The sequence below is a fragment of the Sarcophilus harrisii genome, chromosome 4 (assembly GCF_902635505.1).
Source record: "Sarcophilus harrisii chromosome 4, mSarHar1.11, whole genome shotgun sequence".
Classification (NCBI taxonomy): domain Eukaryota; kingdom Metazoa; phylum Chordata; class Mammalia; order Dasyuromorphia; family Dasyuridae; genus Sarcophilus; species Sarcophilus harrisii.
In genome coordinates this window covers 393,981,099-394,004,866 of record NC_045429.1, presented here as the reverse complement: position 1 = coordinate 394,004,866, position 23,768 = coordinate 393,981,099, and the positions used below count along the sequence as shown (strand labels likewise).

Here is a 23,768-nt window from a genome sequence, read left to right as displayed (position 1 = left end):
AATTTATAACTACAGGTAGATGAGGGGAGATTAGAGCATAGGGACTTTTTCTTGCTTGAAAATGGTTACATAGAAATTCTTCTTAAGTTACTTATTTTCAGTAGAAGATTGCTAATGAAGTCTTCTTATACTTTGTAGCAGGTGTGGAGTCTGCAGTTTTAGATCTCTAACTAGTATCATTAAAATGCATTATGAATAATTACAAGGGTAACTTTTGCATCTTATATTAAAATGCTGAAGCACTCAATTATGTATGTGGTTAAAGTTTAATTACAACACAGTAGATGAATATACTTGAAGTATAACTAACTACTAATTCAAGTTTGTGGTTAGTGATTAACTTAGGTATATATTATTACATATTTCAGTGGGTCAGTCTAGATAATTTTAATTAATAAAAAGTTTTTAGGTAGTATCTGGTTTCCTAATAAGTTTTATATAGTTGATAATGCTTTTAGATATTTATGACTCTTGTTTCAAAATGTACTTGAACTTATTTTCTAATAATAAAGCTCAGGTTTTTCAGATTTATATTGATTAAACACTAATATGGAAACTTGTTTTAGGAAGTGAATTATATATATAGTAGTGTTAGTTTCACCAAACATTTAATTTTAATTGGGACGTTATAAGATGAAATTGACATCTTGAACACATTTTCTATTATCTTTTCTTCAAATCTCTTCTGCTTTTTTCAAGGCAGTAAACTCATTATTTCAGACAAGGGAATCTTATTAAAAAACTTATTTTTTTTACTTCATTTTTTCTTCTATTCAGCTATTATGTCCCTCCTAAATCCTTTTCTTCCTTTCAAGTACCATCAAATTAAAGAACCTTATTTTTCTTTCTTTGTTCAACCTCTTCCAACTATTACAGTAATTCTCTGACTGGTCTTTTCAGAGTCAGCCACTCCTTTACTTTATGATCCACATTGTTGCCAGGCTTATTTCCCCGCTGAGGGGGTAAATATCAAAATGCCCTCTGAATGTGAGCTATTCCTTCCTGTCTTGATGTACTTCTCCCTTCTAAATTATGTGATAAGCATTTAAGAAATGGGAAACCACATCAAGCAGGGTATTATCATTTGTTCTTGTTGAGGACTTGGAGAGGCCTATAAATAGAATTTTGTCTGAGAGGTCATGAATTCTTTGACCATGGTAACATGAAGTAAAAGAAAAAAAATGATCCCTTTTAGGTTACTTTTGCTAGAAATTCTTTAATGGCTAGCCTGGCATTCAAAGCCTACAGGTGCCAGTCTACTAGTTTTTATCTCATGCTACTACTTCTGTGTACTCTAGTAATCTCTGTCCCCAGAACAAACCCTGCTCTTTCCCAGCTCTGTTTTTGCTCATGTGGTTTTTTCTGTTGGAGTGCACTTTTTTTTAATTTTTTTCCTTTCCTTTTAAAATCCAACATACAAGCTTGAAGACTTCCCCAATCTCCCTTTCCCCAGTAATTAATGACTTCTTTTTCTTCCTAAGTTTTCTTGTTATACTTTATGTATTTCTAATGCATATCTTTCACATTTTCATTATTGCAAAATAATTGTTTTTTTATGTTATAAGTTTGTGTATTTGTTTTTTCTGCTCCATAAGTAGAGTGATAAGTTTTCCTAAACTTAGGATGAGGAAACTGAGGTCCCAAGAAGTTCAGTGACTTGGCCAATGTCACACATCCACAGGAGGAACAAAAGCAGAATGTGAACTCAGGTCCTCATGCTAAGATCCAAGGTCCTTGCCATTATAGCCTGTCTGCATTATCCACAGGGACTAAAGCGCCCCACCCCCCTCACCTGGGGTGCTGCCCAAAAGATCTATTTAATAACCAGTGCTGGAACTGAATTCAGGGCAGTTCTGACCTGGAGAAAATGTGCCTCTTTCACATTTGATGGAAAGCCCTGTGCACTGACACCCCCCAGGCAGGCCCCTTCCTGCCATGCTGCTGTGACAGCTGCTAGAGCTTCCATGTGCTCTGTACTCCCATCACTGTACTCTGCTTCTCTTCCACTACCCCATCCAGAGGGGGCTGTCTTTCTCCCATTTCCCCAAGTACTGTTTCTGCTTTGTTTGGATTAAAAAGGCTTTGGGGGAAAATTTTTTTTAAATTAAAAAAAAATTCTTTTAAGCTTTTGGGTGCTATTGCAAGAACACACCCACTATTTTAAAGATTGTTTTAATGGACAAATGCATGGAGTGTCAAGTAAATGCTTTGTACAAATGAACTTTTGGAACAGAAGCCATTCCCAAGTTAGGGACTGCTTGCTCTATGCTTGTAAATATTTCCAAAGAGGGGAGTATAGCCTATTTCAATATTTAAGCTCACCTAAGAACAAAACCCATTCCAGAAAGATTTTCTTTTTTAACTTTAAGGGAGTTTTGAATGTGCTAATTCTTAAAAGAATAGTTTCAATTTTTAAACATGAATTGTACAACGTATGTTTCTTCATAGTGAGCTTAAAAAAAAAAGCTAGCAGTATAAAATTAATATAATTTCTACCCTGGAATTGAGTGATCTTTTTGCACATAAAATTTTGTTTTTGCTGTTTACAGGTATCCACTGATTTCACAAAGATCATTTTAAGGAAAAGTAGCACTTGATCTATATCTTATTGTTGCAGCCTTTCGGTAACAATGACAATGACAACAATTTAAAAATTTCCACTACTTTGTCTTACCTCTTCTTATCCAATTGCCTAATCAATGGCCTCTAAATGAGACTTTGGTTTTGTCAATTTTGAAAAAACTTAAATGTTAAATTTTATTGCACTTGAAGAATTCTGAATAAAATAGCATTTAAAAACATTCTTTTTCTTTGTAAGATCATAATCCTTGTCATATATAAGCATTATCTACTGACTTATTCTGAAGTCCCATTTTTAGTTAGTATCCTAGCAAAAAGGTGAAACATTTGTTTTCAGCATAGTGTGTTGTCTTTGAAGCAAGCATGGAATCAGGAATTAATTGTTTGATAACATTAAATCATGCTAAATCCTTTCACAAACAGAAACATCTGCTTGAATTTTGCAGTATTTTTACTGGAATTTGGCATCAAATGGTCATGGTGTTTTGAAATGTCTATTTGTGCAGGAAATAGGTCTAACTCCACAAATCCATTTTCTTTTAAGGATAGAAAATTAGCATCATATGTGAAATGGCAAATTTATTAGATAAAATTGGTTTTTTAAAGGTGTATAATAAATTCAATGAAGTGGTTGCTTTCAAAGCTTTCTTGTTTCCTCCTAATCTTGATCAATTTTCCTGTGTTAAGAAGAAAAAAGTTCCAATTACTCTTTTCGAGTAATTGGAACTTCCTTTTCTTTCTCACTCCCCATTTTGTGAAATGAACCAAAAAAGATAGTTCTTATAAAAATTAGTGAAGTAAAACAAATTCATACAGTTGCTGTCTAATATAAAATGAATGCTTCATTTTGCACTTTGAGCCATCACTTCTCTGTCAGGAAATGAGCACTGCCTTTTATCATCAGTCCTCAGATACCATGTTTGATCATTGCATTTATAAGAATTCTTCAATATTTCAATAGTGTTTTTCTTTACAAAATTTTTACTGCATAAATGTTCACCTGGTTCTGATTATTTCCCCCATTATCAATTCATGCAATCTTCCCAGCTTTGTTTCTGATCATTTCTTATAGCACAATGATATTCCTTTCATTCATATGTCATAATTTGTTCAACTATCCCCCCAAAGCATCTCCTTTGCTTCCTGATTTCAGTTATTTATTAAAACAAAAAGCTATTAGGAATAATTTTGTATATGTGAGTCCTCTTCTTCTTTCTTTGACCTCTTATTTCTAGCAATCTAGAAGTTTAGCAACTTAGAAGGGCCAGAATTCCCAATGACTTTGCAGAATTGACTAAACCAATTTGCATTTTAGCCACATCTAGAGTTAATACAACTTTTGATGAGCCTTATTCACTTTTTAGCCTCTTTCTGTGTTCTTAAAGAACCATTGAGGATCCACAACATGTAAAATAATAAGAAAACAAATTTTAATGTAGATTTTTAATACCTGAACAGATAGACTAATCTGCGAATTTGCTATACCTTCTTCCTCCCTTCAAAGTTGAATCTAAAATTGGCTGGGATACAAAGGGATACTTTGTAAACTTAAGAGTTTTAAACCTTCTAAATCATTTTATTTATTCAGCTGAGCCACACAGTTTAGCTAGTTGGATAAATAAAGTTCTGAATAATAGATAAAAGCTGAAGAGTTAGAAGATGTTAGCTCAAGAGAATGTTAAACATTTAATTTTATGGGGTTTACTAAAGAATTTCCTAGTAATGTCATTTTAAATGGGAAGATGTACAGCTCAAAATTCCAGGTTTGGCACTCAGGAGGATCCGAGTTAAAAATCCAGCCTCAGACACTCACTAGCTGTGTGACCTTGTGTAAGTCACTTCATCACTGCCTGCCTCAGTTTCCTAAGCTGTAAAAGGGGATAATAAAGCGCCGATCTTCCAAAGTTATTGTAAGAATCAAATGAGATAATAATTGTAAAGCTTTTAGCACAGTGTCTGGTATATAATAGCCACTATAATATGTGTTAGTCTTTTTGGGTAGTGGTGGTGATTGTAGAAGTGAAATGACTTGATACATCCAGGCCATTCAGTTCACTGAGTATGGAAGGTGGTCTGGAACCGCTAGTCTGCTCAGCTCATTAGGTATGGAGGTCTAGTCTAGAACCCCTAGGTCACTCAGCTAATTTAGTATCAAGTCTGGTTTAGACTCAGGTTTGTTCAGACCTGATCTAATTCAATTCTCTTTCTACCTGTGTAATTAATATCATTAAGTTGCTCTCTTATATAGCTTTACTACTTTAAAAATTTTTTCTCATTTCATTTTGCCACATTTTAGTAAAGATTATGAGCATTTTTATATATCCTGAAAATAATCAGGATCTTTCTATTTCAGGGAGTTTTAAGGTGAATTAATAAGAATCAGTATGATTGTCATTTTGAAGTATTATCATTTTCAAAAGTCAAGAAAAATGCCATGGCTTTTTAAAAAATTTATTTAACCATTTCCATGAAATGTTTGCACTATAAATACAGTAGCCTTGTGTGTCAACTCTTGAGGATCAGAAAGTGGAACCGATTAATTTGTTTTCAATTGATAAGCTGAATGAAATGAAAAATACCAATGGCTTCAGTGTTGAAACTTGAAATAGATTGAAATTTAAGTTTCTTTCTTACAAGGAAATTAGATACACAAAAACAAGGAACTTTGAAAAATGACTGAAAGTTTTTCTTGATTGAAGACAAATTGAGTTGTAATTCATATGGTAAGGGACTTTTTAATAAAATCCAGTCCTTGAATAATGTATTCTGTAGATTTTTACATTATCAAGACTTGTGTGTAGAAATGAAATTGAAGCCCAATTTAAATTTATTGCTTCAGTGAATTGTTTTAACATATTCCACAGTGGGATGTGTCGTAAACTAGTCTAACTTGAGGATTCTAACCTATCATGCACATAATTTAAATATATGTGTATATGTATAGTTCCTTACTTGAAACTCAAAGTAATCCTTTGAGGTTTGTAGTACAAATGTTACTCCTATTTTACTGATGAAGAAATAGTCTCAGAGAAGTTAAATGATTATTTTTCTTTGGATATTTTCCAAAGAAGACTAATTACTAAAGAATCTCAATCTAGTGATTCACCTGTAAGGCAGTTCTATGACCATAGATTGTGAAAATAATTTTTATAGACTCTTAATTTTAGATATTTAATAAATATTTAATTGAATCAAGAATGTGTGTTTTGATTATCAAAAGATATTTTACCATTAGTATTTTCTGAGTGACTAAAAATTGTGATAATTATAGATTGTAAAAGTTTTTTTTATGAAAAGTGGCTTGTGTTAATGGCTTGTGTTAATACATTTTATGTAGATAATCATTCACCCCTGAGTAGCTTGTAAATTTATAAGTTTCTAGTTTATTATTAGTAGATTAAGATTAATTGTCTGTTTTGACAAACAGTTTTATTCATGTTTTCTAATGGTCTTTTAAAATATTTGTGAAAAGGTTACATTTTTAGATCTCTTTTCAAATCTGTAAATTCTTATATTTTGTATTAATGAGCTTAAAAAGTAATATTTCATTTTTAAGAATATACCTGCAGCAAGCATTTATGAAGCACCTAATTTTTTCCAGATACTGTGTTTGGTACTGTGTGTACAGCTCTCAAGGAGCATAACTGCATTCTATTGGTGCTGATAGAGGAAAGGACTTAGGAGGGAATTAAAACAGGCTAAAGAGTTACAAATCAAGGCTTCTGAGACAGGATTATCCATGGATCCAAGGATTGATTATCCATGCACGTAGATTCTTTTATATACATATTCCTAAATGTAAGACTACTTAAATATGTCCCTTCCCATGAAAGAATTCCTCTTTTTTGGGGTGGGGGGTACTGAACTACCTTGAAATAATTCAGCAAATATTACATCACTATTATGTGTAGAATACCATGCTGAATCCTTATTCACTGTAGTTGATGGGAGAGTATAATGGGTAAGAACCCTAAATTTGGAGTTAGAGGACCTGACTTCATTTCCTGGTTCTGCTACTTAGTAGTAGTTCATACAGACCTAGTTTTAAAAATAATATTAATAAAATGAGGGTGTTGGACTAGGCGATCTCTATGATGCCTTTTAGTTTTAAACCTATGATTGTTTGAAATTAAGGCTTCTAAGAAGTAAAAAGAGGTGCTAAATCATTTCAGACATAAAGGACATTTTGTTCAGAGCCTAGGTGGAAGATGATGAGCGTGTCCTATACACGTTTCAGAAAGCCATTTTGGCTGGACCATGTGCTTAAAGGAGAGAAATTTGTAAAGAGGCTGTAAAGTATGTTGAGTAACCTCAATTTCCTGAGTAAAGTATACCATGCCATAAGATTCTCAGCCGTGATGCTGGATGTGCCAGCTTGTAAAGAAGTTCAAGTATCAAAAAAGTCCATTTGGGTTGCAGAGGCAACAAGGAATTATTGAAGTTCATTGAGTAGGATAGTGATATACATTTGAGTGAAATTACCAATCAGTTTATAGACATATTCTAGGATAGCTTGAAAAGAGAGAAAAGGCAGAAGGACCTATTAGAGGACTATTATGATAGTCTGGGCTAAAGACGATGAGGAGAACATGTACAGAGGTAGCCATGGGAGTGAAAATAGGGGATAGATTTAAGAGATGTTAGGCAGAAAGAACAAGATTTAGCATCTGATTGATTATATTGGGGGTGAATGAAAATGAGGAATTGGGAAGGCACAAAATTTTGAAGTACTTAAAATGATGGTGGGGTAGTTTTTTGTTTTTGTTTTATAAATAGGAATAGGGATCTTCTGAAGAGGACTGTGTTTGAGGAAACAGTTTCTGTTTTGGACACGTTGAGATACCTGTGAAGATCCCTATGGAAACATGATGTGGGATTAAAGTTATATAGATTTAGGAGTAAACAGCATAAAAATAATTAAATCCATGTGAGCTGACTATATTGCAAAGAGAACATATAATGAAAAAAGGCCCTAGAAAAGTTTTCCTTAGGGAATACCCATAGTTATTAGGCATAACATTGTTCATGATTTAACAAAGGGGATTGAGAATGAGCAAACAGGCAGGAAGAAGATTAAAAGATCTATGTCACCAAAATCCAAGAAGAAAGAATATTTTAGGAGGAGACAAAATCAATCAACACAGTACCATGCTCCAAAAAAGTCAAGGAGGAAAAGGCTTGAGAAAAGAACATTAGATTTAACAGTTAAAAGATTGTTGGTAGCTTTAGAGAGAACAGTTTTATTTGAGTGTTGAGATATTGGCATCCAGACTCAGTGAATTGAGAAGTTAGTGTGAGGAGAGACAATGGAATCAATGAGTGTGGATACAGATGTGTGTACCTGGAAAAGAAGCATTGAAGGGATACATGGCTTATATTTTTTCAGTGAAGTATATGATGCTGATAAAAGGTCTTTGAGTTTGAAGGAAGACAGTATTATAGAGGAAAGAACCTGTTCTGAAATTAGGACATAAGATTTCCTAGAAAGGAAGAATTGGTAATCTTATGTTATGTTAATGAAATCTCTGTTTATTTTGACAGCTAAGAGATTTGTCATTCAAGTATAGTGCAACTCAAAATTTAATCACATTTTTATTTAAAGACTGTTCAAGTTAATATCAATTTTAAGTTGATGCTAGAAAAAAATTAAGAAAATATCATAGTACATTGTTGGAAAATTTTCTGTTTTAATTTTACTGATGATACTTTGATTGATAATACTGATTCTTAAAATTAATAAATATAACAGTGATGCTATATTGAATAAGATAATTTGTATTGTATGTAAGGCACTCATCTTCTCATTTTTTGCTTATAAATCTATTTATAATGGGAATGGCTCCATGTTTCCATTCTGGTCTTCATTATTTTTAATCATCTTATTGTGTGACAGCCAATGTATCTGTTATAAATAAAATTATAATGAGAAACCAATTCTTGATTCATAATTTTAAAATACCAAGTCAACAAATCTTATGCTTTGTTTCTCATAAGAAGTTTAGTAGAATTTAGAAGCTCTAAAATATCTGTGAATACATTTTAAAAGTATGTTAAACGATTAATATATTCTAAAGATTTAAAATGCATGGCTAAGACATCTAGTTTAGTTGAGTGTGGAATCTGAAAGCTAATACAACAGTAGAAGGAATGTGGCATATAACATATTAAAACTGATGAAAAGCAGCACTGTGGTAGACTTTTCCCGTATGGAAGTTAAATCTATGAATTTAAATCTTAAAAATAATTACAAAAGCAACAAATGAATTGCCTCGATCAAATCATTCATTTGCTCATTGCAAATGTTTGCTACTGGTTTCAAAAACTAAATGAATTGTTGCTTTTCTATTTTTAACACTTTATCAACAATATTCTGAATTATTTCACAGAATTTAGATTTGGAAGGGACTTGAGCAGCCATCTAGTCCAAAGCCTATTTAACTTTTTATGTTTTTGTAAAAACTTATGTTGATAACTTCTCCAAATACGTCATTTTTAGTCATTGCTCTTGCTTATGACTTAGTATGTGGGGAGCTTCCATGGGATTATTTTCTATGTGTTTAGTTTCTTACAGGTAATCAGGAGCAAAAACTCTAGCTTTTTTGGCTAACATCCTTCCCTTTTTTAAAATTTTATTTTTATTGATGCCTTTCATCTTCATTACATTCCTTTGTAAATATTTTCTTACTTTCCTTGGCATAGAGCCATTTTTTGTAAGAAAGAGAGGGGAAAATGTGTTTTGTAAAATGAGTCAACCCATGAATGTGGACCTCCCACCTTTGCAGTGAAGAGAGGGAGGTATATTTCTCAACTCTTATCACTAAAATTTCACAACATTGAGCTTATTTTATGTCATTATTCTTTTCATTTATACTGTTTGAATCAGTAAGTCAACAAGCTTTTATTAAGATCTAACTGTAAGGTCTTACTGTGTACCCAGAACTGTGAGTACTGGGACATCACTTCATATAATTTCCTCTCCTCTACTAAATTCTTTTTATTTGATTAAGTTTTATATTTTTCAGTCAGCAAAACCTTGTTTACTCTGTTTGTAAAGTGCTTAGCACAGTGTTTAAATCCAAAATAAATGCATATATTTATATGGAGGGTGGGGAGAAAGATTCCATATTCTTGAGTTTTCAGCATTAATTAATTAACTAATGTTTTAGCATTAGTCCTTTAGAATTCTAGTTGATCATTACACTGATGGGAGTTGTAAAGTTTTTCTAAATTGTCTTTGCAGTGTTATTATTGTCATTGTATACATTATTTTCTTGATTTACCTCACTTTTTCCATTCCTAAAGTTTTCTCAGAATTCTCTGAAACTATACCCTTCATCATCATTTCTCATAGCATAACAGTTTTACATCTGACTACATCTGATACCATAACTTGTTTAGCCATTCCCCGGTTGTTGGATATCCCTTCAGATGTTTATTCTCTGCAAATTCAAAAAGAACTGTATTTTTGCATATCCCTAGTTTCTTTTGCTTAGGAATAATCCCTTCTTTAATCAAACCTCTTTCTAATTCTCATTTCAACTCTGTCTTTCTCTCTCTCATATTTCCTCTGTGGCAGCTCTTTGTGTGTGTTTGTGTGTGTGTGTGTGTGTGTGTGTGTGTGTGTGTATGTGTGTATCTTTCCCTTCATATTACCACATCAGTGATAGGCATCAAATGTCCATCACTCTCCTCATGCCTTTCTTGTTTGCATAGACTTCTACTTGTACCCTATTTACAGAAAATTATTTTTCTTAATCTTCCTTTTTTTCCCCTCTCATCCCCCTCTGCAGTATCTTTCTCTTCCCCTCTTTTTTAATTCTTTTAAAAAATCATTAAGATATAACAGCCACCCCTAGGCCTCCTATCTAATTAGACTCCCTCTATGACCCCTAATGATGATAGGATTTCAAGAACACGTCTTCCTATATTATAATGTAAGGAAATTATCCTTGTTTAATCCCTCATGATCGATTATGTTTACTTTCTAATGTTTCTTTTAACTCTTCTATATTTGAACTTAGTCTGTAGTTAGTAAACATTTAGTAAGTGCTTACTATATGGCAGGCATTGCTAATACAAATAAGAAAAAGACCCTGTCTCCAAGAAGCTCACAATATAATGGGGGAAGACCTCACATAGAAAAGGAAGCAAAAAGGGAAAGAGGGATCACCAGAAGGCTACTCGACCTTGGGGAATGATGTTCCTGGAGTGGAAACTAAGGGGAAAACTGGTGGTAATTGAAATTTACTGGAAAAGTCTGAGCTTTCTATCAAAGGAAGCTCTGAGTGAGGTTGATTGCTTGTAATTGCCAGCCGTACAGGTCAGAGGAGAGTGTTGGGGAATTATTGAGCATCAAAGCATGAAGCAGTCTCCTGGATGATGAGATTTTTGATGATGAATTTATTCGGGGGGGGGGGGGGGGGGGGGGGGGGGGGGGGGAAGTATTATGTTCCTGAATCAAGCAGAACAACTGGACCAAGTTCAGAGAAATTGAACTTCAAAGTTTCTCCATGGCTTTGGTCTTTTCATCAGTAATATCTGGGTCTCTTCTGTTTCATGAAAAGAGAGTTTTCTGGCTTAGGTGACAGTTAGTTAACTTGCATAGAGTTGGGGAATCATTGGATTAGAGAGTAAGATGAAAGTAAGATTAAAGTGGAAAGGTAGGAAGAAGTCAAGTTATCAAGCCCTTTAAAAGGTGCTACTGGAGTTCATTAAGTAGAGGGGTGACACAGTCAGACATGCTTGTTAGCAAGGAGCAAAATGGATTGGAGTGGGCAAAGACCTTGAGGTAGAGAGACCAATCAAAATAGTCCAGGCATCAAGTAATCCTGTACCTAGATGGTGAAAGAGACAGTAGAAAAAAGAGCATAGAGGAGAAATGGTATAGTAGAGACTATAGGACTTGACAACTAATTGGATTTGAAAAATAAGGGACAATAAAGTATTACTTTATTGTTAACATAAGTTGTGAACCTAGATGACTGGAAAGGAAACTAGTGCTCCTGACAGTGATAAGGAAATAATAGGAATCAAATACTTTTAAACACATAAATACTATGTAAGTGGTGCTGTTTTTCTATTTAGTTCAGAAGAGGAGGGAGGGTTTGAGAGATGTAAATGATGAGTCCAATTTTGGACATATTGTTTATGATGTCTATTGGACTTCCAGTTTGAAATGCTCAGTAGTCAGGCAGCTGGTGATGTGAGACTAGAAATCAGAAAAATGGAGAGAGCTAAAGAAGTAGATCCAAAAGTCATTTGCATGGAAGCGACCATTGAAGCTTTTGAGATCAAAAAGTAAAGTAGTATGGGGGGTGGAGAGAGAAGAGAACCTAGGACAGATCCTTCAAAGGGATATTCAAAGTTACTGGATAACAACTGGATGGAAGATCCAATAAAGGAGATAGAGAAATGGTAAGGTGAATAATGAGAACCAAGAATCTAGAAAGAAACATAGAAGGGAATATTAAGTTGAGAAGGGTGATCTACAGTGTTAAAAGTTGAGGTAAAAAAGGACTCTGCGAATTGAGAAAAAAGCATTAGATCTGTCATATCATGAAGTTTTAGCTGTATTGCTGGGGAAGCTGTGAGCTAATTCAACCATTCTGAAAAGCAGTTTGGAATTTACTTCAAAAGCTACTAAACTGTGTATACTCTTTGACCTAGCAATATTGCTCCTGGGTCTAAACTCTAAAGAGATCGAAGAAAAGAAAAAGTCCTCTGTACAAAACCATTTATAGCAGTTGTTTTCATGGTGGTGATGAATTAGAAACTAAGGGAGTACTATCAATTAGAGAGTAGCACAAGTTAGGGTAGAGTAAGAGGGTGGAATACTATTCTTCTGTGAGAAATGAGGGGAAAGGTTTCAGAAAAATCTGGGAAGACCTATATGAAGTTGTGTAGAGTGAAGTGAGCAGAACCAGAAAAACCAATAATAACTATATTGCAAAGATAATGAACTTTAACATAATTAGGAATGCTGACCCATCTCCAAATAGAGCACTGATAGACTCAGTACAAAATGAAGAATATTTTCTTTTCTTTCTTTTTTTGGATATGGCTAATGTGGCAATTGATTATTCTATACAACTATACATATTTTAATGGGTTTTATTTTTCTTGTCTTCACAATTGATAGAAGAAGGAGGAAGAGAGGAAAAGAGAATGCAGAACTGAAAATAAATTAAAAAATTAAATTAAAAACAGAGGGCATCAATAACTTTTGTAGAGAGCAGTTTCTTTTGAATAATAAAGTTGGAAACCAGACAACAGACAATGAGAAGAAAGTAGAGATTTCTACTACAGGTGGCCATCTAAAGGAATTTGCCAAAAAAGAGGAGAAAAGATATAGGATGATGGCTAGAAGGGATGGAGAACAGATCACATAAAACTTTTAAGGGTGAATGAAACATGAGCATGTTTGTAAGCAGTAGGAGAGCACCCAGTAATAGACAGGGAGGTATCGAAGATGAGCGAGAAGAGACATAGAGTAGACAAATCTACTGGAGATGACTGGAATGGGATCACTTGTATATAGTTTATTTAATCCCTTTTTATTTGATAGCTATCTACTTCCCATCTTCTCCTCTTCCTGTTTTTTATAGAGGGAATTCTTAGTCAGCCACTTAATTGGATTAGATGGCTTCTGAGGTATACCCTCCAATCCTGAAATCTATGAAATGCCTTTATTTTCTGCAATTAAGTATTTTTTGTTCTGAACCTTGTAATCATGGCATAAACTATATGTGTAATGAGACAGACAAAAATCAAATATTTAATTGTATGCCTCCTTTACATGGAAGATAACTTAAAATTTAATTTCTACTGCATAATCTTTACTTTCTTCCCTCCAATGTTCCATGTATTATTTCCTCCTTATAGCTACCACAGGTGATATGGTAAAAGCTTCTTAAGCCATGTGTTACAACCTCATTAAGGGTTACATAATTGAATATAGGAATTGTGAAAAATTTGGCAACAGTAAAAGGTATCAAATATTCTGCCAAGATTTCCTTATCTAAAAATAAACAAGCTCATCTTTCTCATTAGCATGTAAATTTGCTTTCATCTTTAACAGACTTTTCACATTAAGTCCAGAATGTACTTGAGCCGGGTATGTGAGTGTATATATTGGTAATAGAAAGGGGAGTGGGATAGAATGAGAAAGTGATATAGGTAGTAGTACACATGAATATTTTTATTCCTATCCTCATAATTTCTGAAGAGAATACAGAAATTACAATAATATATATTTAAAGTGATTAAAACAGTAGAAAAATTTCTTATACTAGCTCATTTTTGTATAGGTTTACAAAGCACCTTCATTCACTATTTCGATTTCATCAATTCTTCATGTACCCTGTGACATTTAAAAAGTTCAAGTGACATAATTTCTGGGTAGTTAATCATTTTATTAATAATGCTAGAATTTTACTCATAAAAGAGTTCAGTGACTCACTTGAATGCCAAAGGAACTCTCATGGTGGCAGCCTCACAATATATTGGAAAAATGGGTATTCCTAAGGGTGGTAATCAACTCTTAATTGTTTATCAATTAATGAGAAAAATGAATATTATATTGAGATGTAAGTCTTGGGTGATCTTATCAATATGCCTTATCAGAAAGGGAATCTACTTCTACCCTGATTTGTCTGACCAAAAACAATAAATAGGAATTCACCAATTCTCTCAGTCTGGCTGGGTAAGTTTTTCCCAAGATTTCCTACAATGGTTGATTTCTAGATAAGGAAGTGGAAAACCTTTTAATCCTAATTTAATAATTGGTTATTAATACAAGGAAGAAATAATTTTTTTCTCAATTTGGGGGGGTCACACTTCTCTCATTGAATTTTTTTTTTGGCCCTAAATGACGTAAGATTTTTTTTAAATCAAAAATTGACATAATCCACTAAAACTACCTAGAATTTTTCATGCTGATTGTTTTTTTATTTTAATTCATGGGGGATAATTCTTGATATTAATATTCATTTGACTTCCCATGAAGATATACAAATTATCTATAATTATAGTGTTAATGCTTGCCAGCATCGTAGTTTTTGATCTGTGATCTCTGGTAATAAGATGAGCTCTGGTCTGCTATTGCCTAGAATTAGGCCTCTATATTAGTTCCTATCCATTTCCAATCCATATGACTGTTCACACTCTTCCTTTCCCATTAGAATGCAAGCTTATTCATTGAGGCAGAACTTGAATCATAACTGGGGCTTTTACTACTGTATGGCAATCTTTGCTTTCTTCCTTTATTCCTTATCATTTTCCTTACCCAGTGGTGTTAAGTAGAAATCCATCCCTGCAAACTACATATTGCTTAGAAAACCACAAATTAATATTATGAATGTTTTATTGTATTTTTTAATGCTAAGTATTTCCCAATTGCATTATTAATTTCATGTGGTAATTCTTTGCCCCAACAGAAGTATTGCAGACCACATGGCCTTAGGCCATGAGTTTGACATTTCAGTACTACAATATCTGTTCAAAGCTTCTTTTATTAAATTGGTTTTTTTTCCTGGTTATACATGTGAAAAATGCACATTTTAATACATGTTTTTAATACATTTTAACATACATTTTAGTACACATTTCGTTATGATTCATGAGAGAATAATCAGAACAAAAAGGAAAAACCATGAGAGGAAAAAAAGAAAAAAGAAAAAGAAAGTGAACATAGCATATGTTGATTTACATTCAGTTTCTATAGTTCTCTCTCTGGATGCAGATGGTGTTTTCTCTCCAAAGTTTATTGGAATTGCCTTAGGTCACTGAAATTCACTAAGAAGAACCAAATCTTTCATAATTGATCATCACACAATCTTACTGTTATTGTGTACAATATATTCCTGATTCTTCTTGTTTCATGTTCAAAACTTCTTTTCTTGGCTTTTGGAATCTCATATACCCTTTCCTTTCAGCAGGTTACTTCATTTTTTATTCACCTAAGATAAGTAAATAAGTAAAAAACAATTATTCTATGCCAGTTACTGTACTAAGACCTGGAATACAAATGTAAAAGAGAGTGCCCTGTCCTCAAGAATTTTATAATTTAATAGCCAGAGATAACATTTGGCCAAGGAAGGATGTTTGTCTGGGGAGTCATTGGACTGACAGATTAGCCCTTAGAAAAGTGATTCACTTGTCCTTTTCAGAAACATCGGTAGCAATAATTATTTTATTGTTCCCCAGAATAATAACTATTGTTAATAATTGTTCCCAGAGCAAGGAGTTACAAAATGTGTACAATGTCAAGTCAGAATGATAGCAGTGAAACTATGTTTGGGTGGCTAGAACCAAATGATTGATAAGATAAAGTTTAACCCAGGAAATCTTTAGAGACCTTCATCATAGTTGAGAGAAATGTATGTTATGAGAGTCGATGTCTTCTATATGAAACTAAATAAAACTGGTAGGAGAGTGGTCCTTTGACTCTTTCCTGAGTAAAGCAGCCAGAAGACCATTGTTCTCTTTTTCCATCTTGATTGAAGCCACTTGTTTCCAATGTCACACCTTCTCCATTTGGTAACCTCAGTTACTTCAAAGGGTTTGAATATCATCTCAATGGAAATGACTTCCAGAGAGATACAAATAGAGTATACACACATACACGTGTGTGTATACATATAATACACATATAAAACATGTATATAATGAATGTATTCATACAGCTAGTTCTACTCTTTGAACCCCCTTGAACTCTCTGTTATCTCCAAGATGAACCAACTCTTTGACTTGCAAAAGCCTTTTAGACCTGACTTTTTCAGTATTCTTAGACCTTTCTTTTTCCTCCTTGAATAAGTGATACTGGCCTTCTTGACATAACATCCACTCTTCTGTCTCCTGACAATGGCTGTCCCTGGAATTCCTCCCTCCTCATCTCCACCCTTTCATTTCCCTGACTTCCATCAAGTCTCAACTAAAGTTCCATATTCTAAAAGATGTCTTTTTCAGTCTTTTGTAATTTTTGTGCTCTTCCTGTCAGATTATTCCTACTTTGTTTTGTATATGTGTTGCTTGTATAATTCCACTGAACTGTGAGCTTCTTGGGAGCAGATCTTTTATTGTGGGAGAGGGTATTATATTACCTCTATCCATCCCAAAATTTAGGGGGAGAGGAAATTAAGAAAAAAAACAAACCTTTGAAAAACAGAACAAATTTCCATATTGGTCATTTTTTGAAAATGTATATCTTTAGCTTGCATCTTGAATCCATTGCCTTTGTTAGGGGGTAAATAGTGTTGAGCCTCAGTCCCTTAGAATTATAAATGGTCATTGCATTGATCAGAGTTTTAAAATTATACTTTTTAAATAATATTATCATTGTATAAATTATTCTACCTCTCACTTCACTCTGCTTCAGGTCATATAAGTCTTCCTACATTTCTCTGAAACTGTTTTTCATTCTTGCAGCATAATAACATTCCATTACATTCACTTACTGTTTTTTTTTTTTTGTTCAGTCATTTAAAGATTGAACTTTCAGTGTTTTATTAATAGTCTTTTATATATGTTGAGGAAAATGGATTAAAATGTCATATTTACATAATAAGCTAAAAATGACTTTTTTAAACGTAGAGGAAAATGGGCAAGGAATGTGAATAAGTAGGCAACAACCTTATAATAAGTGAGAAATTTAAAAATCAACAGGAGTAAAAGTTTCATCAAGGAACTTTATAATAGGAAGAAAAGATGTGCTGGGAAGCGGCAAGAATGAAAAATGACCAGGGCACAAATATGATGTTCCACGGGTTCCTTTGCAACATCAGAAGAAATTGAGGAAGGCCTCCGCATGTTGAGTGGAATACTTATGGATGGGTTGCAATTCTATATTATTGGATGGAGCTTTTCTATCAAGATGACAGATGAAAATATTTAAATAATAGAACATCATGTAAGGAACTTTAAATGTACTGTGACAAAATAAAAAACAGCAAGTTGCCAATTTTGGTTTAAAAATGAACTGTGTTCAATTATATTGAAATATATGGGAATATGGGAGCCAGTATTTAAATAAGTTAATGGACCCCAAATTAAGAATGCTTTCCTTGCAGTATGATATGACAACCAAGAAAGCTAATGTAGTTTTAGACTATGTTAAGAGAGACATAGATTCTAGGAATAAGGAGGAACTTCTCCAGCTGGAGACCAGCTGGAATATTGGTCAGACCAAAATCTGGAATATTGGGTTCAGTCCAGAGAAGCTGTTTTAGAAGATACATTAATGAACCAGAGAATATCCAGAAGAATGCTACCAAAATGTTTGAAAGGTCTTCATTTCATAGGATCCTAGATTAGAGCTAGAGAATTCAAAGGCCATTTAATCTATCTCTCATTTTATAAATAAAGAAACTTAGACTCAGGGAGGTTAAGTGTTCAAGACATGATTTTTGCCCAGTTCTTTTGATTACAAAACCAGTATTCCTTCTGCTTCTTTCCATGTTTAAGAAGGATTTAAAGACAAAATAAGAGAGAAGACAGCTCGCAAGTGCTTCTCAGATCTCTGAACAAATTGTGTCACAAAATATTATGCTCAATTTTGAACTGGATTGTGTGTGCACATGTGTATTATTCCTCCTTAGTTATGACTCTCTGAGGTCAGAGATCAGTTTATTTATAGATCACCTTTTGGGGGAGGAGGAGAGGTCATAGCCCACAATAATTCCTTGTGTACAGTAAATTCTCCAGTTGTTTGTTGGATTTTATTTTGAGATTACCATTATATATGAACTCAGGACTCTAAGCTCAGGCAAATTATATGAAAAAACATTTTAAAACATACATATGTATCTTGTCAAGCCATTATTACTAATATTTAAAGAATCTTGGACATTGGGAGAGGTGCCAGATGTCTAGAATTAAGATGTCTAAATGTCCTAATTATCAAAGGGAAAGGAGAAAGAAGGACTTCAGATATTATTCACTGAACAAATTTAATATAGATCTCGTGCAAAATTCTAAAATACACTTAACTGTTATCTCAGATTGAAGTAGTAAGAATATTCATAAAAACTTTCATAGTTAGCATCATTGTACAACTAGGTTGTTCTTGTATATCTGTTTTAGCAAAGTCTGAAGTAATACTTATTGAAGAATATGAAAAGTTCAACTAATAGCTAGTTTTCTAACTGGTTAACTAGAGGTGTCAAAATATTAAATATAAAGTCAAATGATAAGGTCTGTCTACTTGTATATGGTGGAGCTTTTGAAATAAGTCCATAATAATACTTTTATTAAGAAATGAAAAGTTCAATCTAGGTAAGCTTAGTGTATTCATAACTGGTTGAACTGAAGTTAAAATATATAATCATATATTATTTAATCAAAACTGATGAATAGTTTGAATGTGCTATTAGTATAAGTGAGAGCTTTGAATTATTCATAGAAGGCAACTAGGACAATTTAAAACAGGAAAATATTTTGTAATTATGCAAATGTAAAGCTATGAAAATATATATATCTATATACATAAATTGGATATTAGACTATCAACAGCTAAAAAAAATATATATATCAAGTAATTATTTGTATCAAAGAACTCAGAGGAATAGAGAATGACTTTGAAATCAATATTAGTGTATTTATCAAATGATATTGAATATATTGTGCCATGATAGAAAGGAGCATAATAGATAAATGCTTAAAACAGTATTCAGGACTAAGACTAATAAGTTAATATGATGGAAATAGAAGTAATATGGATGTAAGATAAAAAATATAGACTAGTAAGCTATATAACTGATGAGCAGAACTGGAAAGAGATGAATTACAAAACAAATAAGTTTTGTTTCATTTCAAATTAATGAAAGTTCTAATAGGACTTTTCCTAAAGAAAGGGTTCCTAGCAGAAGACTTCCTCTAACTCAAAATTATTTTTCAAAAAGACAGGAAATTATAATTTCACGATGATATAGAAAGGTTAGTATCATACTATCATTATTGTCTGTGTACTTTAAAAAGCAGTATTCAGCTAGACTAGATAAGTTAATATGATCAAATAAAGAATATGGGATGTGAGATTAGAAAAATATAGACTAGGGAAAGCATATATTAACCTGATGGAGCAGAACTAAGAGCAGGGAGTGGAAGTTAAAAGAGCAAAATTAAGTTTTTGTTTTATTTAAATAATGAAAAACTTCCTAACAATGAGCTTTTCTCAGAATAGAAAGGGGCTCTCTAGCAGTAATTGATTTCCTCTAATTAGAAGATTTCAAAAAAAAGACCAAAGGAAAAATTAATTTACTATGATATAAAAGGCGTTTTTGTTTACATGCCCATACTATCCATTTATTGATTCTGTGAACTTTTCTCTTGACCTATTCTTTTTGAAGCGTTTTTATCTCCTAGGATATCCTCTAGAGTTTGTGTTCCATTATACTGGATAAAACTGCACTAAGACTTTGGACACACTATATTTGTAGTTTTGTGTCACATGAAGCATTGAAATTGTATTTTACTAGAGGATAGATGATATTTAAATTTGATATTAAATAAAAATGGAAATGATTTTTCAGGAAGCCAAAGTTTCACCTTTTAAATATAGTTTTCCTTGTTTAATGTATGTAATTTAAATTTCAGGGGGAAAGTGCCATATTTTCATTGTTCTTTTTCTTCTCTTTTTCAGACCATCAATCTTGTCTGCATGATGTGGTTCATGAACGTCTTGGAGAGCTGCTGAGAATTCTTCAAGCTATAATAAAGAAACACCAAATCCTTAACTCAGCTGATATTCTCAGTGCTGCAGGAGTAATGATTGCAAAAGTGAAAGGTAAGAGACAGAGACTCATTATCTTATAAAAAAAATTGAAAATAGGTACTTTGTTGCTTCGTGATAAAATTAATAGTATTCTCAGAAGATTATATACCAAATAAGAAAACTGTCACTAATACTGTCTAAATAACATAATCCCTAATGTTTACTTTTACATACTAAAAGTATCTGCCTGCAATGAACCAAAATGGAGAACTTTGTTCTTATAATTTAAGCTTCTTTGCATGAAAAAAAAAACCCACAATAAAATTCAACTCAGAATCAGAGCATATTTATTAAGCCCCTACTATGTGCCAGTGAGGAATACAAATAAAAAAAAAAATAAAACTACCATTTTGTAAGAAGTTGACATTCTAATAGGAGATACATATCTAAGAGCATATGCAACCTAAATAGAAAGTAAATAAATAATAAATACTTTGGAAGGGAGAGCATTGGCAGTTATATGGAATCAAGAAAAGCTTCGTGAAGAAAGTGGGGCTTTGAATGGTCTCTTAAATGCTCTCTGGTCTCTTAAATGCCTCTCTGAAAGAGGCAGAAATAAGAAAAGAGCTCATTCCAGCCATGGGGTTGGCCTTTGAGGAGATATAGAACCTACAGGTAGAAGTCACGTATGCACTTTAGAGGAGGAAGAGTTGATATTTGATCCTAGAAGCAAAAGGAAGCCCCTGAGGGGTTTGAATGGTTCAGGCCTACGCTTAAGAAAAATTACTTCACTTTCAGTATTTAGGATGCATTGGTGTGGTGAAAAACTTGAAGCAGGGTTGCATTAAGCATTTAAAAATTGCATATGGATTTTTTCCTACACTATTTTTAATAAGAAAAGATTTTTTTTGATGAAAGTGAATTAAACTCTTGGAATTTTAAAATTATACTTTATTCATCACATGTTATTAATGCTACTATATGTAGTAATAGTGGGTGTCATCTAAGGAATTGGCTGTGAGTACTTATAACAGATAAGGTGAGGAGTTGAATCTTAAATACTCGTTTAATGCTCAAGCAACATTTAACATTTATTGAGATTAATTATTGAGATAGTGATTTCAAAGAGCATTATTGGAACACTGAGGAATGGTAGCTTTGTGTATCTTAGAGCATATGTAATGAGCAGTTTCACTTTGTTGTTAGCTAACTTTTGTTAGTGACTTGTTAGTGACATTGTTAGTGACTTCCTGGTTTATCAAAAATATAGACAGGTATTTTTAGGAGCTCTCATGCAATATCTCTGACTAAGAAGAAAAATGATATACTTTCTTTATTTGGAATTTTGTTTTATTCCTACTATTTTATAAATGCTTGTTGATTGTGAAGCATGCATTACCTTGGATTAGGCCCTATCCCTAGAATTCAGATTTCAATAAATAAAAGTATTAACTGGGTCTGAGTGGTTTCCTAGCCACAAGGGGTACAAAAACAAAAGTGAAATCATATCTGCCTTTAAGAAATTTATTAAGCCCTTAAAGAGAGGATATGTAGGTGTAAGTAGATATCTAGAAAATCAATATAAGGTAGTATTTGGGAGGTAAATTTTGGTGACCATAATAAAAGACATAAGATAATTTAAAAGTATTATCCTTATGAACAGAAATATAGATAGGAAATCAATGAATTTGGTTTTTTATCTTAATCAACTTTTGATACTTCTATATGTATTTATATAGTTATTTGATATCTTGGTCTAGAACGCTGACAAAACAAAGTGGTTTGCAATAGGTAAAAGTAATAGCTACTATCATCACTACTGTAAATTTAAAAATTTTACCTAGTAACCATATTTGTTTTCACTAAATTACAAATGCCATAAACTTCATTTTGATAGGGTAATTTCTGTCTATAGATAGCAAAATTTCCATGCTTGGAAATAGCAATTATGGTTCATTGTTGTTAGTGACTATTGTGTGCTGTCAGGATGTCCTGGGGAAAGAATATACATGGTTAGAATTGATGCCCACATTCCAAGAGACGTGAAGAAAGCCATTTCTCCCAAGCTGCTTTTTAGATCGATCCTTTGTATCTTTGGGTATACAGCCTTTTACATTTATTTCACTCTATGTCTGTCTTCCTTGTTGGGGTCATTATTGCTGTTTCTTTGCCTTCCAGATAGATCTGAAAGGCAAAGATTAGTTCTCTAGACTTTTGAAATATTTAAATGCCTCACACAAACTAGTCACTTTGGAATTAGAAGGCAGTTTCAGAGCAGGATATCTTTGTATGTTTTTAATCACAAGCCATTGTGTAGGATTTTGCAATTTGTTGTATTTTCAAAGATGTTTGACTAGTGGATATAAAAATACATTAAGGTGAGTTATACTTCAGCAGTACATTACATATTGTTATATTTCCATTTCTTTGTTTCTGATTTAATCCTCTTAATAGCTGGTAAATTAAAAAGGTTAAATAAAATGTTAGAGAAATGTATTGACAAACTTTGACTTATTTCTGAATATGTAATTAGGAATTTATAACTAAATACATATATCAATAGTCAGTAAATGTGTTTATAACATGTAGATTTTTATAGCTGATAATTATATTTAAATAGATAAATTATATCTAAAGTTTAATCGTATAATTACATAGGGTAAAGGTGATGAGTAAAAGCTAAGTGATGAGGGAAAGTGCTTTTATAAACATGGCTGCCACTACTGCATTTACTCATTTATATTTGACAATAATGTAGATTTCATATATATATGTATGCACATACAACACACACATACATATGTACAAACACAAAGGGATTATAATTTCAAATCCAGTTTGTTTTTTGTTCTCCTGAGTTTACAAAGTAGATACTTGAAGGAGGAAGATACTTGATTAACCAAACTGCATGAAATGAATTGAGACATAATGTAAATAAAAGTGACTATATATATTAATATAGCCTAAAGACCCAGCCCTTTGGGTTGACTTTGAGTAACTACGGATTATAGATAAATATAGATACATAGATAGATAAAGATATATACACAGTATACATATTTATGTATATCTACATAGATTTAGCATGCATTGTTAAGTATATTGCACATGTGAACCTTATGACCTTATGTCACATCATTGTTGTGATGTTGGAATAACAAAGTATTTTTCAAAAACTAAACTGCTGGGTATATGCATATATATGTATATGTTTCGTATGTGTGCACAGATAAGTTCATATAAATTTTCTTACTAGAGAAATGAGTTAGTCATCTAAAAAAACTAATTTCTACAAGCATATGTATATGCATGTGTAGGAATTCTGCATGCTTTATATGATATACTTCCACTAATAAAAGCCAGATACAAAACCTTTGTTTTTCCCATGACATATCAAACTTCACCTTATGGTCTAGCTGTTTGAAGAACATGTCTTAAAGAGAGCAGTGAATAAGAAGAAATAGCACAAAGCAGGACCTGT

The 23,768-nt window shown here is 32.7% G+C and overlaps 1 protein-coding gene across 1 annotated transcript in view; it reads left to right on the top strand.

Moving 5' to 3' along the window:
* ARHGAP29 (Rho GTPase activating protein 29) overlaps positions 1 to 23,768 on the top strand; it is a 71,420-nt gene that overhangs the window by 11,829 nt on the left and 35,823 nt on the right. Inside the window, 1 exon segment of the mRNA XM_023503390.2 lies at positions 20,216 to 20,359. Coding sequence (XP_023359158.2) covers positions 20,216 to 20,359 — 144 coding nt within the window.